Genomic DNA, 15,802 nt, shown 5'->3' on the forward strand with positions numbered 1-15,802 from the left:
AATATATCTGTTAAGTCCATCTGGTCCAGTATGTCATTCAAATCCATTGTTTCCTTGTTTAGTTTTTTTCCACAGATGATCTGTTCACTGATATAAGTGGGTGATAAAGTCTCCTCCTCTTATTGTATTATTATCAAGGGGTTGCTTTATGTTTGTTATTAATTGTTTTATACACTTGGGTGCCTCCATCTTGGGTGCATAATAACTTCCAACTGTCAGATCTTTTTGGATAGACTCCTTTATTATGATACAGTGCCCTTCTTCATCTTTTGTTATAGTCTTTGGTTTAAAGTGTATCTTGTCCTATATAAGTATTGCTACTCCAACTTTATTTAGGTGTCCACTTGCATGATAAATATTTCTCCATCCTGTCACTTTCAAGGCACAGTTGTGTTAGGTCTAAAATGAGTCTTTTGTAGGCAGCATATAGATGGGTCTTGTCTTTTTATCCAATCTGACACCCTATGTCTTTTGATTTGAGCATTTAGTCCATTTTCACTCAGAATAACTATTGATGGATATGTATTTAATGCTGTTTTATTCCTTCTTTTGTCATGGTTTCTGGAGATGTTCTCTTCTTTCTTGTTTTTGTCACTTTGGTCTTTCCTTTCTACTCAGTTCCCTTTAAGTTTTCTTGCAGGGCTGCTTTAAACTCCATTAGTTTTTGGTCATCTGGGAAACTCTACCTTTCCTTCTATTCTGAATGATAGCCTTGCTGGACAGAGTATTCTTGGCTGCAAAATTTTCCCATTCAGAACTTTGAATACATCATGCCAGTCTCTCCTGACTTGGGAAGTTTCTGTTGAGAAATCTGCAGCGAGCCTTATGGGTTTCCCTTGTAGGTTAGGGACTTCTTTTGTCTTGTTGCTTTTAAGATTTTTTTTTTTCTTAATCACTATATTTTGCAAATTTAATTATAATGCCTTAGTGCTGGCTCACTTTTGTTGATTTTGATGGGAGGTTTCTGTGCCTCCTAGGATCTAGAGAAATTTTCTGCCCCCTTTTCTCTCTTCTACTGAGACTCCTATAATATGCATGTTATTATGCTTGATGGAGTAATTGAGTTCCCTAAGTATATTCTCATGTTGCATAATTCTTCTTTCTCTGTTTTATTCAGCTTCACTATATTTCATTATTTTATCTTCTACATTACCTAGTTGTTTCTCTGCTTCTTCCATCCTTGTGTTCATTGCATCAAGCTTGTTTTGAATGTTACTGCATTTTTCATTTCTGTTTTTAACTCTTTTATCTCTGTGGTAAGGACATGCATGAAGTCTTCCATTATTTTCTCAAGCCCAGTAAGTATCCTTATGATTGTTGCTTTAAATTCTCCATCAGGTATGTTACTTATATCTGTTTCTCTTAGATCTCTGGCCATGGCCTTGTCTTCTCCTTTCATCTGGGCTAAATTCCTGTCTTGGCATTTTATCTAAGTTTCTATCCTCTTCTGTATATTAGAAAACTCCATTAGGTTTCCTGCTTCTAAGAATAATGGCTTTATGAAAGAGATCATATAGTGCCCAGGGCCTGGTACTTCAGAGTGTGATGTGTGCACTCTGCTGTTCTTTTCTGGCTGCTGTATCCTTCAGGCCAGTTGTCTGTCTTGCCTGCAGTTGACAGTGTTTGGTCTTTGGCCAGAATCAAGTTTTAACTAGGTATATTCTGGTCTGCTTGCTAAATGAGATATGATACTACTTCCACCTGAACTAAAGTCCTACAGAATTCTCTGGTTGGGAGCCATGGTGTGGGCAGGGGTTTCTGCTGGTGTTCTATGGAAAGGGAACCATGCTAGGATGGGAGAAAGCTTGACCAAGAAGGGCAGTAGTGTCAGAGCACAGGGGTGTGGGGCTTGGTATAAGTAGGTTAGGCAGCCAGTGTTGATGCTATGCTGCTTCCCACAAATGGCTCTGTGTTTATGCTGAGGGCAGGGGAGGGAAATGGCACCAGCCAGCTCCTTTCTTCAAGGAAAGGAGTCCCTGTGCATGCTGTCTATCAGGAAAGCAAGCTGAGAAGAGTGAATAATCTCCCCTCTGTGTGTTCTAGGTGTGTTTCAGATTGCTGTATCCACACTGTCTGCCTCCAGGTTGTTAGCCTGTGGTACCCTCTGAGCTGTATCACAGCCAAGCCTGCTAGTCTTAAAACGCCGGGCTTTAGGGATGTGGTGTGGGCAGGGGCCTGTCACTGGTCTTCCAGGGGAGGGTCCCACCTAGGCAGAAATTCTTAGGTTGCTAAAAAGACAAAAGTCCTATGACATACTGTCCTAATCAATCTGAAGTACTCAAAGGAGTTAACTAAGGCTTTAAAGTAGTTATATTGGCAGAAAAACCTAGTGTGATATAAGAGTTCTGTCTCAACTGCTAAGCAACTCCTAGATTTTGTACCTATACTCATATAAAAGTGGGCTAATAAGGGAGTAGAGCTTCCAGCAAGGGAATTTTCTCCAATAATCCTCCAAGATGGCACAGGGAAACATGAAACAAAGAAAATGTCATTGATAGGCTGAATCTGGGGACTCTTTGGAATAAGCTAACCAATTATGTCAATCCATCGCTAGGGAAGGGACTCAATGAAAAAAGACTCAATTAGGTTAACTTTGTTATCCTTATGAGGCAGAATGTAGAAAATTACATGGAATAAGTGATAGCTATCTTGCTATTTTTGCTTTTTTTGAACTGTTATTTTAAATTGCAGTTATTCTGTTTTTTGCTTCTATTACTTTACATGAAGTATGTCAGACATTTGTATATTTTTAATTTAGCCTATAAGTGAATTTACATCCCTATCTGAGACAAAATGGACACCAATCAGCTAATTTTAATCTTGGAGATGAGAGTCACTTCTAGGCATGGCATGTGGGACAGAGAATGAGTGTATCTGTGGTTATAAATGGAAAACTGTACTAGGTTCAGCAAAAGCACCATTTGAACTGGATGGAGAAAGGGTGTGTGTGTATGCTGGCAACAAAGAAATGAATACCATTGTTTTATCTACCAAAAAGACCCCCTTTTCTGTATTTTATTCATTCTTGAGGGAACTTTTCTATTTGCATTCAACCAAGTGTGTGCTGTCAATCACAGTATTCCATCCCTCTGTAATACAAATCAGAATCTTGCCACATAATATACTAAATTCAAAGTTAGGAAACAAGAATACTTTGGTGACAAAATTGAACACATAAAGTAATGCTGCTAATAATTATGTATCTAGCCATGTGAAAGAGCCCTGTTGTAAGGAATACAGGTGACATGCACTATAATGCAGAGACAATATAATAAAGTGTCCTGGTGATAATTCTTCATTTTAAGTGTGGCCTTGCCCTTTTTTCATAAGCCAGTCAGATTTGCTGTCACTCGCAACTACAAGAGTCCTGACACAATTCTCTTAGAAAAAATCAAGTAGTCTAGTAGGCTAGTATATAGAGTGCACAGGAAATATGGTAGAGGTACTCCTAAGAAACTTGGAAAAACTGAGAAACTTAGTCAGCATCTTAAGTCAGTTCCAAAGCCACTCTATTACAGTCTTTCTCTTGACTGTAACCTAACAGAAAGTACTACCACAGTAAGAAAAAGTCACAGATGGAAATAGTGGTAATGTCCATCCAAGCACTACATGTTTGCATCTGTAGGTACGTAAGGATACCCTAAAGTTTTAACCTACTAATTGTGAGCATACATACCAGCTTACCTTAGCCTGTCCAACTATATCAAATTGCTATTTCACTCTACATAGGCTATTCTAAGCACAGAAACATACTTCATTTCTTCCAAATTTCAAACACTATTATCTGTTATAGGTAACTATGTCTCATACTTCACAAAGCTATCAGATGGGACTCTAATTTCCCAATACTAATTATACCATGCATGCCTATGTTGCACCTATCCATCTTCCACAAAGGCCAATCATTCAAATGTGCATAGACTGCAATTCTTTCCCTTCCTGTTTTGTTTCTGGGATCTTACATTATTGATTATTCTATGTGTTATAAATTAATTCTTCCCCACAACCATGAGAGATGTAAACTCCATGAAGACAGATACCTTTTCCATCGTATTCATTGCTATATTTTTGATGCCTAGCACATAGTAAGTACTCAAAATTATTTGTTGAAGGCAAGAGTAAATAAATGAATAAAAAGCGAGAAAGGAATAATCTGTAAGAGGTCTTCCATTTCTGAAGTTCTATAATTCTACTTGGAGAAGATCAAGCGTGACAATGGATTTCTGAGGGTTAGAGGCATCATCAAACTTCAGTAATACTTTTCTAGACAAACCTAATATAATTTTTCTTTATCCTTGACTTTACTTCAGATAAATTCACTTTAAATTTTGAGCCTCAAGATGAAATAATTAAAATAGAAAATGACAATAACAAATTATGCTTACTCTTCTTCCCATCCATATCTGCATGGATTTTCCGAGCCAAGAATCCACTTTTGTATACAGCAGCATTTGGGTCATGAGGAATGTCTAAGAATGGGTTGGTAGTACTCCCAATACGACTGATGGTCTTTGGATGTGTTCCATTAGCCTTCTCATCAGTTCCTTCAGTTGGAGATTTTTTTTTCTCCTCATCATCTCTAAAGGGAGAAAACACAGTTTGAGCACCTAACACAATATTCAGTGAACAAAGTTATTTAGTGTAATAAACCATCATGTTTTCCAATAGTCCATCAGTCTTGATAAAAACACTATAATAAGAGCTATCACTTACTGTGTGTCTGTGTCAAATATTAATGATCATAAAGATCTTGTAAGATGGATATTAGTATCCTATATTACAGATAAGGAAGCAAACTCAGAGAGTTTAAATAAATTCCCAAGGCCACAGATCTAGTAATCAAAGAGAGATGGTAAGGTAATGATTGCAAAATCTCTAAAGCCTTTGCTCTTTCTACCCACTACCTTCATACTTGTCTTCTTTCAAAAGAGTGAGGATTCTTTTGCTGAAATCATGATTTTGATTTTTACATGTTTTAGCACATTGCCAAGTACACAGAATACAATGAATAATTTTAGATTAAGTACAATGAATAATACTGAACTATATCCACCAAATAATCTCTTATATTGAAACCCCCAGTAAAGCTATCAATGTGGTAGGATGGTGGCGTCATTTAGTACTTTGGCATCTTCTAGCTACAATTTTCTCAACTGCCATAAAAATGTGGGGCACCACTGAGAAAACCAATTGCCCAGTCTTTTGTGAATCTCTGTTCCTTCAAGCAGGGCAAATCTTTTAATGTACACTTAGCATGAAGTTTGCAGAAAATGGATGCTTACATTCAATTAATAAAGAGGAGTGAAATGAAGATGAAAGCTAATAGACTGATAAACTGCTGAAAACACAACACCGAATTAAGAACATTTGTCTTATTTCACCTGTTTCAATTTCTTGGCTTACCTTTGTTTTTACTGTTTATTAGACACTCATGATTAAAGATTTTTGATTAAAACTTCAAAATAACCACCACGAAAATATATTAAAAATAAACCACAAAATTAACAATTATCAAAGTTGTGCATTTGGTGATCAAATTAAAAATGTGTTTTTTTTTCTCCATTGCTATTTGATTATTTGAAGATAATGTTTTGTCTTCCTGCTTTAAAAATTTTTTATCACTACATTTTGTAAATTTAATTGCAATATGTCTTGGTGTTGGCCGGCTTTTTTGCTTTGGATGGGAGTTTTCTGTCTCCTGGATCTGGATGTCTTTTTCCTTTCCCAGATTAGGGATGTTTTCACCTATTCTTCCCTCAAATAAATTTTCTGCCCCCTTTTCTGTCTTCTTCTTTTGGCACTCCTATAATGTTATTATGCTTGATTGAACCACTGAGTTCCCTAAGTCCATTCTCATGTTGCATAATTCTTCTTTTGTTCAGCTTCGTTTCTTTCAATTATTTTGTCTTCTAGGTCATTGTTCCTCTACTACTTACAGCCTGCTGTTCATTGCATCAAGCATGTTTGTAATCTTGTTTATTGAACTCTTATCTCTGAATGGTTCTGTTTTCACTTTTTTATTTCTGTGGCAAGGGTCCCCTGGATGTTTTCTATACTTTTTTTAAGCTCAGTGACTATCCTTATAATTGTTGCTTTAAATTCTCAATCATGAATGTTACTTATATCTTTTTCTTAGATATCTGGCTGTGGATGTAATTTGTTCTTTCATTTAGTATAAATTCCTCTATCTTGACATTTTGTCTAAGGCTTTGTCTTTTTTTCTGTGCTAGAAAAGCTAGTTATTTTTCCTGCTCCTGAAAGCAATGGCTCCTTAAGGAAGAGAATATGTAATGTCCTGGACCTGGTGATTCAGGGATTTTCTCTGGTGTGTGCTGTCTCTGCTCTGCTATTGTGCTTTGGCTGCTGTATCCTTCAGGCTGGTCATCTGCAGAGGCTCTCCTTGCCTTCTGTGAGCAGTGTTTGTTCCCTGGTCTGAATGTGGCAAGTTTTATGTAAATTTGCACTGGTCTACTTGTAAAATGAGACCTGACACAACCTCCACAAGAACACTATGGTCAGTAGACATGGTATGGGCAATGGTTTCTGCTGGTCATCTGGGGTTGGGGCCCACCATGCTGGGAATGAGGCATGCTTGCCTGATAAGGGCTGTCCCACCATAATGTAGGGAGTTAGGGCCTGGTGTATGCAAGTTAGGCAGCCAGTGTTGGCAATATGCTACTTCTGGTAGGTGGCTGTGTTTTTGCTGAGGGGTTGGGGATGGAATTGGCACTAGCCAGCTCCTTTGTTCCTGAAGAGATATCTCTGTGAATGCTTCCCATCAGGCACATGCCCCAAGAGTGAATAATCTCCCTCTTGGGTGCCCCAGGCATTTTTCAGATTGCTGCTTCCATGCTGTTGCCTTTGGTTGGTTTGCCTGCCTTCTCTCCAGGAGCAGCACAGTGCCCTCTGGACTATATCCCAGGCAAGCATCCTGACCTTTAAAAATCCAGGCTCTTGGGTCACTTGGGAGGCTCAGTCAGTTAAGTATCTGACTTTGGCTCAGGTGATGATCTCAAGGGTCATGGGTTGGAGACCGGTATTGGGCTCTATGCTGAAAGTGCAAAGCCTGCTTCAGGTTCTCTGTTTCCCTCTCTCTCTGCCCCTCCTCTCTTGCTCTCTTGCTCTTAAAAACAAACATTTAAAAAAAAATACAGGTTCTAAGCAAGTTCTCATGATATCCAGCCCGTCTTGTTTTCCAAGGCAATGGCTTTGAGGCAATATTCTCCTTGTGTGTTGCTCTCTCTCTCATCCTTTTCTGTGACCACAACTCTCTCCCCTCTGTAGCACCTGGAATCAGTTTCTCCCCTAAACCATATCTCCGTACTTCCTACATTCTTTGATGAGGATTCTTCTCTCCCTTAAGTTGTGGAGTTTGTTGTCAGTCTTCATGTCAATTTCTGGGTTATTTAGGATGATCTGATAGTTATCTAGTTGTGTTCATAGGTCAACATGAGCCTAGGATCCTCCTACTCTGCTGTCATCCTCCTCTCCCTCTAGAATTACTGACTTATGCATGTAAGAGATTTAATTATTTATTCATTTATTTAAAATTAATGGCCACTATTGATTTTCACAAAACTATCTTCCGAAGGCTGCAAAAATCCTGGAAAATCATAATTAGTTACTGTATGGATCAGATTTCCTCTTCTATGTTGCTTTATTAAAAATTGTTTTGCATGTAGTTGACCATTTAATGTGAGATATTTAAAGTATATAGTATGAGGATTTAATATACATCATGAAAGGGGTCCCTCATTGAGTTAACACACTCCTCACCTCACACTTATATATATATATATATATACACACATATATATATAAATTTATATGTATATATAAAAATATATACATATATATAATATATATACACACTTATACATATATAAATATGTAAAATTATATGTATATATAAATATATACATATATAAAAATATATGTATATATATATATAAATTTTGTGTGTGAAGATATGTAAATTCTATTCTCAGAAAATTTCAACTATTCAATGCACTGTTATCAACTGTACTCAGCATGTTATACATTACTTCCTTAGATTGTATCCATCTTATAACTGAGAAGTTTATATTCTTTTACCACTTGTTCCCTACTTCCCTCACAACTCAACTCTTCAAAGTGACATATTCTCCACTGTTGTAAATTCAACTTTCTTTTAAAATTCCACATATTACAATACAACAAGGGATACCATGTAGTATTTGTCTTTCTCTGTCTTCAGTTAGCATAATGGCTTCCAGATTCATTCATGTCTACTACCTATGACAAGATTTCACTCTTTTATAAGGGTGCGTAATATTCCATTGTGTATGTATAGTTGTATCCATATATCTGTAGATAGACACTTAGGTTTTCCCCATACTTTGGATATTATAAATAATTCTTCTATAAATATGAGAGTACAGGTAATTCTTTCAGATAATTATTTTGTGTTCTTTGGCTATATATTCAGAAGTGGGATTATTGGTAGTTCTATTTTTAATTTGTTGAGGAACCTCCATGCTGTTTGCCATAGCAACTATACAGGTTAACATTTCCACAAACAGTGTAAATATCTTTCCCACTTAGTAGGTTGCCTTTTTATTTTGTTAACGGTTTCCTTTGTTGTGTGGAACTATTTAGTTTGATGTGGTCTCACTTAATTTTGCTCTTGTTCCTAAATCTAAAAATTCACTATCAAGACTAATGTCAAAGAGCATACTCTTTAGATTTTCTTCTATGAGCTTTATGGTTTCAGGTCTTATGTTCAAAGATTTAATCCATTTTGAGTTGATTTTTGTGTAAAGTAGAAGACAGAGGTCCAATTTCATTCTCTTCCATGTGGATACCCAATTTTCCTAAAAACCATTTCTTGGACACATAATCTTTTCCCCACTGTATATTCTTGGCTGTCCTGTTAAAAATTAATTGAACAAATTCTATGAGTTTATTTCTAGGCTCTCTACTCTGTTCCATTGATCTGTGTGTCTGTTTTTTACATCAGTGCCAAACTGCTGATTACTATAGATTTGTAATATAGTTTGAAATCAGGAATTATAATGCCTCCAGCTTTGTTCTTCTTTCTGAAGATTGCTGTGGTAAGATATCACAAAAAAGAGAACTACAGGCCAATATTTCCCATTAATATGAGAAACTTGTCAACAAAATATTAGAAAAGTAAAGCCAACAATATATTAAAAAAAATTATACACCATGGTCAAGTGGGATTTATTCTGTGCATGCAAGTGTGGTTCAATATTTGCAAAACATTCAACAAGATATGTCACAGCAATAAGAGAAAGGATAAAAAAACACATTTTAATACATGCAGAAAAAGCTTTCTACAAAGTACAATTTTCATTCATGATTAAAATCCTCTGCAAAGTCTGTCTAGAGCTAACATATTTCAATATAATAAAGGCCTCATATGAAAAACCCACAGCCAAAATCATACACAATGGGAAAAAATTGGAGAGCTTTTCTGGTCAGGAACAAAACAAGGATGTCCACTTTCACCACTCTTATTCAACATGGTACTGGAAATCCTAGCCACAGAAATTAAACAAAAGAAATAACAGGCATCCAAATTGGCAAGGAAGAAGTCAAACTTTTACTATTTACTATTTGCATATGACATGATAGAAACCCTAAAGACTTCACCAAACAACCAACAGAACTGATAAATGAATTCAGTAAATTTGCAGGATACAAAAATCAATTGAATTCCTATACTCTCATAATGAAAGAGCAGAAACAGAAATTAATAATTCCATTTAACAGTAAGATACCTAGCAATAAACATAACTAAAAAGGTGAAAGACCTGTACTCTGAAAACCATAAAACATTGATAAAAAGGGGTGCTATGTGGCCAAGCTGGTTAAACGTGACTCTTGATTTCGGCTTAGGTCATGATCTCACAGTTCACAGAGTTTGAGCCCTGCATCAGGTTTTGCACTGACAGTGCAGACCCTGCTTGGGATTCTCTCTCTCTCTCTCTCTGTCCTCCGCACACACTCTATCTCAAACTAAACAAATAAAAATTAAAAAAAAAACACTGATAAAAGAAATTCAAGACAATGTGAAGAAGTGGAAAGACAATCCATGCTCATGGATTGGAAGAACACATTTTTTTAAATGTTTAAACTACTTAAAGCAATCTACAGATTTAATGCAATGCCTATTAAAATACCACCAGCACTTTCTACAAATCTGGAATTAAGAATCCTTGGGTGGCTCAGTCGGTTAAGCATCCAACTCTTGATTTTGGCTCAGTTTGTGAGATTGAGCCCCACATTGGGCTCTGTGCTGGCAGCGTAGAGCCTACTTGGGTTTCTCTCTCTCCCTCCCCTGCTGTCTCCCTCAAAGTAAACACACTTTAGAAAAAAAGAATCCTAAAATTTGTATAGAACCACAAAAGTTTACTCCAAATAGCCAGAGCAATCTTGAAAAAGAAATACAAAACTGGATGTATTACAATTCCAGACTTCAAGTGATATTACAAAGCTGTAGTAATCAAAATAGTAGGGTACTGGCATAAATACAGACATGTGGATCAATGGAACATAATAGAAAACTCAGAAATGAACTTAGAACCATATGATCAATTAATCAACAAGGCAGGAATCAATATACAATGGGAAAAAGACAGTAATTTTAAAAGTTTTTATTTAAATTCCAGTTAGTCAACACACTGTGTAATATTAGTTCCAGGTGTACAAAATAGTAATTCAACACTTCCATACATGACTCGGTAGTAATCATGCCAAAGTGCACTCCTTCATCCTCATCGCTTGTTTAACCCATCCCCCAATCTGCCTCCCATTCTGGTAACCATCAGTTTGTTCTCTATAGTTAAGAGTCTGTTTCCTGGTTTGCTCCTCTTTTTTCCCCTTTGTTCATTTTTTTTTGTTTGTTTCTTAGATTCTGCATATGAGTGAAACCATACAGTGTATATCTCTCTGACTTATTTGATTTAGTATAATACTTTCTAACTCCATCCACATCATTGCAAATGCAAGATTTCTTTCTTTTTGATGGCTGAGTAATATTCCATAGTGTGTGTGTGTGTGTGTGTGTGTGTGTGTGTGAGCACACACACACACAATGTCTTCTTTTCATTCATTAGTCAATGAACACTTGGGCTGCTTTAAAATGTGGCTATTATAGATAATGCTGCTGTAAACATCAAAGTGCATGTATCTCTTCCAATTAGTGTTTTTGTATCCTTTGGGTAAATACCTAGGAGTGCAATTCCTGAATCCTAGGCATCTGGTTCTATTTTTTTAAGGTTTATTTTATTTTTGAGAGAGAAGAGAGACAGAGCGTGAGTCAGGGAGGGGGAGAGAGAGAGATGGAGACACAGAATCTGAAGCAGGCTCCAGGCTCTGAGTTGTCAGCCCAAAGCCCGATGTGGGGTTTGAGCTCATAGACTGTGAAATCATTACCTGAGCTGAAGTTGGTGCTCAACCAACTGAGCCACCCAGGTACCCCAGGGTAGTTATATTTTAACTTTTTGAAGAACCTGCATGCTGTTTTCTACAGTGGCTGCACCAGTTTGCATATCTACCAACAGTGTGAGATGCTTCCCCTTTCTCTGCATCCTTGCCAATACCTGTTGTTTCTCGTACTGTTAATTTTAGCCATTCTGAGAGGTATGAGGTTATTATCTTATTGTAGTTTTGAGTTGCATTTCTCTGATGATAAGTGAGGCTGAGCATAATTTCATGTGTCTGTTGCCCATCTGTATATCTCCTTTGTAAAAATGTCCATGTCTTCTGCCCATTTTTTAACTGGATTATTTGCTTCTTGGGTTTTGAGTTTAATAAATTCTTTATATATTTTGGATACTCATCCTTTATCAGTTATGTCATTTGCAAGTATCTTCTATTCTATAGGTTACCTTTCAGTTTTGTGGACTGAAGATAGTCTCTTCAACAAATGGTGCTAGGAAAACTGGATAGATACATGCAAAAGAATGAAACTGGACCATTTTTTTCACCATACACAAAAATAAACCTAAAATGGATTAAAGGCCTAAATGTGTGAGCCCTAACCATAAAAATCGTAAGAGAAGATAGGCAATAACTTCTCTGACATCAGCTGTACAACATTTTTCTAGGTATGTCTCCTAAGGCAAGGGAAACAAAAACAAAAATAAGCTATTGGAAATAGATCAGAATGAAAAACATCTGCACAGTGAAGGGAATAATCAGCAAAATTGAAAGGCATGTAATACACACACATACACAGATGCACTCATGCTCACCCTGGAATATTACTCAGCCATAAGAAAGAATGAAATCTTGCTATTTGCAACAACATGGTTGGAGGTAGAGAGTATAATGCTAAGCCAAGTAAGTCAGTCAGAGAAAGACAAATGATCTTACTCATGTGTGGAATTTAAGACACAAAACAAATGATTACAGGAAAAATAAAAAGAGAAAACCGAAGAACAGATTCTTAACAATAGCAAACAAACTGATGGTTACCAGAGGGGAGGTGGGTAGGTTTATAGGTGAAATAGGGGAAGGGGATTAAAGAGTATACAATAAAGAATATATAATAAATAAAATAAAATTTAAATAAAGATTTAAATAGGTTTGGCTATTTGACATCTTTTGTGGTTCCAGGCAAATTTTAGGAGTGTTCTATTTTTGTGAAAAAGTGGTATTGGAATTTTGATAGGGATTGAACTGAATCCATAGATTGCTTTGTGTGGTACAGAGACGTTAGCAATATAATTATGCCAAGCAGTAGACACAAAATATTTTTCCCATTTATTTGTGCCCTCTTCACTTTCTTTTATCAGTGCCTTATAGTTTTCAGTGTACAGTCTTTCACTTCCTTCATTAAATTTATTCCTGGGGCACCTGGGTGGCTGAGTCAGTTAAGTGTCTGACTTCGGCTCAGGTCATGATCTCACAGTCCATGAGTTCAAATCCTGTGTTGGGCTCTGTGCTGACAGCTCAGAGCCTGGAGCCTGCTTCAGATTCTGTCTCTGTCTTTCCCTGCCTCTCCCCTACTTGCACTCTCTCTCTCTCTCTCTCAAAAAAATGAATAAAACATTAACATTTTTTAAAATATTTATAACTAAGTATTTTACTGGTTTGGATCCTGTTATACTTGGGATTTACTTAACATCTGTTCTGATAGTTCACTGTCATAACACAGAAACACAAATGATTTTGTATATTGATTTTACATATATTGTGCAACTTTACTGAGTTCATTTATTAAATCTACTAGTGATTCTGTTGAAGTCTATAGGGTTTTCTAGTCTTAATGTCATTTGTAAACAGAGATAATTTTACTTCTTTTTAAACTTTTTAAAATATTTTTTAAAAGTTTATTTATATATTTTTGAGAGAGACAGAATGAGCAGAGGAGGGGCAGAGAGACAGGGAGACAGAGGATCCAAGCAGGCTCTGTGCTGTGAGCAGAGAGCCTGATGTGGGGCTCAAACTCACAAACCTTGAGATCCTATCTAAGCTGAAGTCAGAAGCTTAACCAACTGAGCCACCCAGGCGCCCCATTTCTTCCTTTTTGATTTGTATGCCTTTTATTTCTTTTTTTTTTTTTCCTAACTCCTCTGGCTAAGGCTTCCAGTACTATATTGAATAAAATATCAAGAGTGGGCATCCTTGGGTATTGTTCCTGATCTTAGTGGAAATGATTTTAGCATTTCACTGTTGAATAGGATATAAGATACGCAGTTGTCACATTTAGCCCTGACTATGTTGAGGTACATCCTCTGTACCTAGTTTGTTGAGAGGTATCTTAAAAAAAATGTTAAATATTATCAAATGCTTTTTCTGAGTTTACTGAAACAAAAATATAGTTTTTATACTTCATTTTGATCATGAAGTATATCACATTTATTGATTTGCAATGTTGAACCATCTGTGCATCTCTGGAATAAATCCCATCTTATCATGGAGTATGATCTTTTCAATGTGCTGTTGCATTCAGTTTGCTAATATTTTATTGAGGATCATTTGCCTCTATGTTTATCAGGAATGGACTCCCCCCCCCGTCCCCCCATCGTCTGGCTGTGGTATCAGGACAATGCTGGCTTTGTAAAAGATTTTTAAACTTTTCCCTCCTCTTTGTTTTTTGGAATAGTTTTAGAAGGACTGGCATTAATTCATTGATGTTTGGTAGAATTCACCAGGGAAAACATCAGGTCTTGGACTTTATTTTTTGGGAAGTATTTGCTTGCTGATTCAATCTCCTTAATAGTAATGGGTCTGTTGGTTTTTCTGTTTTTTTTTTTGTTGTTGTTGTTGTTTTGTTTTGTTTTTCATGATTTAGTCGTGGCAGGGTGCTTATTTCTAGGGATTTAATTTTCTTTTTTACTCTGATTTGTTGGCATATAATAGTCTTTTATGATTGACTATATTTCTATGATATCAATTATAATGTATGTTTCATTTCTAATTTTCTTTGAGTCCTCTTAAGTCTATTTTTCTTTACTTTTTAAAAACTGAGCTCTTTGTCTCATTGATCTTTTCTATTGTCTTTTTTAGACTCTATTTCTACTCTGACTTTAGTTATTTTTTTTCTTCTAATTTAGGGTTTAGTTTGTTCTTTTTCTAATACCTTGAGGTATAAGGTTGTTTATTTGAGATCTTACCTTTAACTTAATGTAGGCATTAATTACTATAAACTACACTCTTAGAATTGCTTTTCATATATCCCATAAGTTTGGTATGTTGTGTTTTCATTTTCATCTGCCTCAAGATATTTTTGGGGGACACCTGGGTGGCTCACTCAGTTAAGTGGCTGACTCTTTATTTTGGCTCAGGTCATGTTTTCATGGTTCATGAGTTTGAGCCACACATTGGGCTCTGTGCTGACAGTGGGGGGCCTGCTTGTGATTCTCTCTCTTCTTCTCTCTCTGCCCATCCCCCACTCTCTCTCTCACTCAGAGAAAATAAACTAAAAAAATTTTTTTAATGTATTTTTTATCTCTCTTCTAAAAGTTATCTGGGTTATTTCTACTTCCTATGTTTTATTTTTATAATGAAAAATTATTTGTGTTTGTAAATAGCATCATGATAATAATATGAAAATACAGTGTTATAGATATTTCATAGTTTGGAATCAATCCAGAAAGAAGATTCCTAGTATTCAAATAGATTATTCTACTGTCACCATAAAGATTTAATACTGTTAAGATATACATTTGTATTCATTTGAAAAACAACAAAAAAAAATCCCTTGCATTAAAAAAAAAAGAATTGCAGTTTCACATTCAAATATTGCATGTTTAAAATCATTCCATTCTGTGTAGTGTCTTACATAAGTTTTTGTTTGTGCAACTGACAATACAAAGCAAATTTCAATATGAGCAAGCCAAAATCCATTTACCTGAAAAAATTATATCTCCTTTCTAATTTCACCTGTATACAAAGCGCATACAAATATTAGACTTATTTTTTCACTATACCATTCTATGTTATTATATTGTCATCAGAAATATAAATTTTGATAGGTTTGATTATATTAAATTTATTTTTAATGTGTATCAGCCACATGCCTAAAAGAGACCACATGATACACATGGCTATTTCTTTATTTTTTTTTAACATTTATTCATTTTTGAGAGATAAAGAGAGGCAGAACATGAGTAGGAGAGGGGCAGAGACACAGAATCTGAAGCAGGCTCCAGGCTCTGAGCTATCAGCACAGAGCCTGACGTGGGGCTCGAACTCACCAACCATGAGATAGACCATCACCTGAGCTGAAGTTGGAGGCTTAACCAACTGAGCCACCCAGGCGCTCCACACATGGCTATTTCTAAAGCAA

The 15,802-nt window shown here is 36.1% G+C and overlaps 1 protein-coding gene across 20 annotated transcripts in view; it reads right to left on the bottom strand.

Moving 5' to 3' along the window:
* The window catches only part of PSD3 (pleckstrin and Sec7 domain containing 3), a 780,457-nt gene that overhangs the window by 182,853 nt on the left and 581,802 nt on the right, over positions 1 to 15,802 (bottom strand). For all 20 annotated transcript variants that reach the window (XM_053216464.1, XM_053216461.1, XM_053216462.1 and 17 more), the window contains one exon: positions 4,386 to 4,579. In XM_053216464.1, the coding sequence (XP_053072439.1) occupies positions 4,386 to 4,579 (194 nt within the window). The remainder of the gene's footprint in view (positions 1 to 4,385; positions 4,580 to 15,802) is intronic.

Source organism: Acinonyx jubatus, chromosome B1, assembly GCF_027475565.1.
Source record: "Acinonyx jubatus isolate Ajub_Pintada_27869175 chromosome B1, VMU_Ajub_asm_v1.0, whole genome shotgun sequence".
NCBI lineage: Eukaryota > Metazoa > Chordata > Mammalia > Carnivora > Felidae > Acinonyx > Acinonyx jubatus.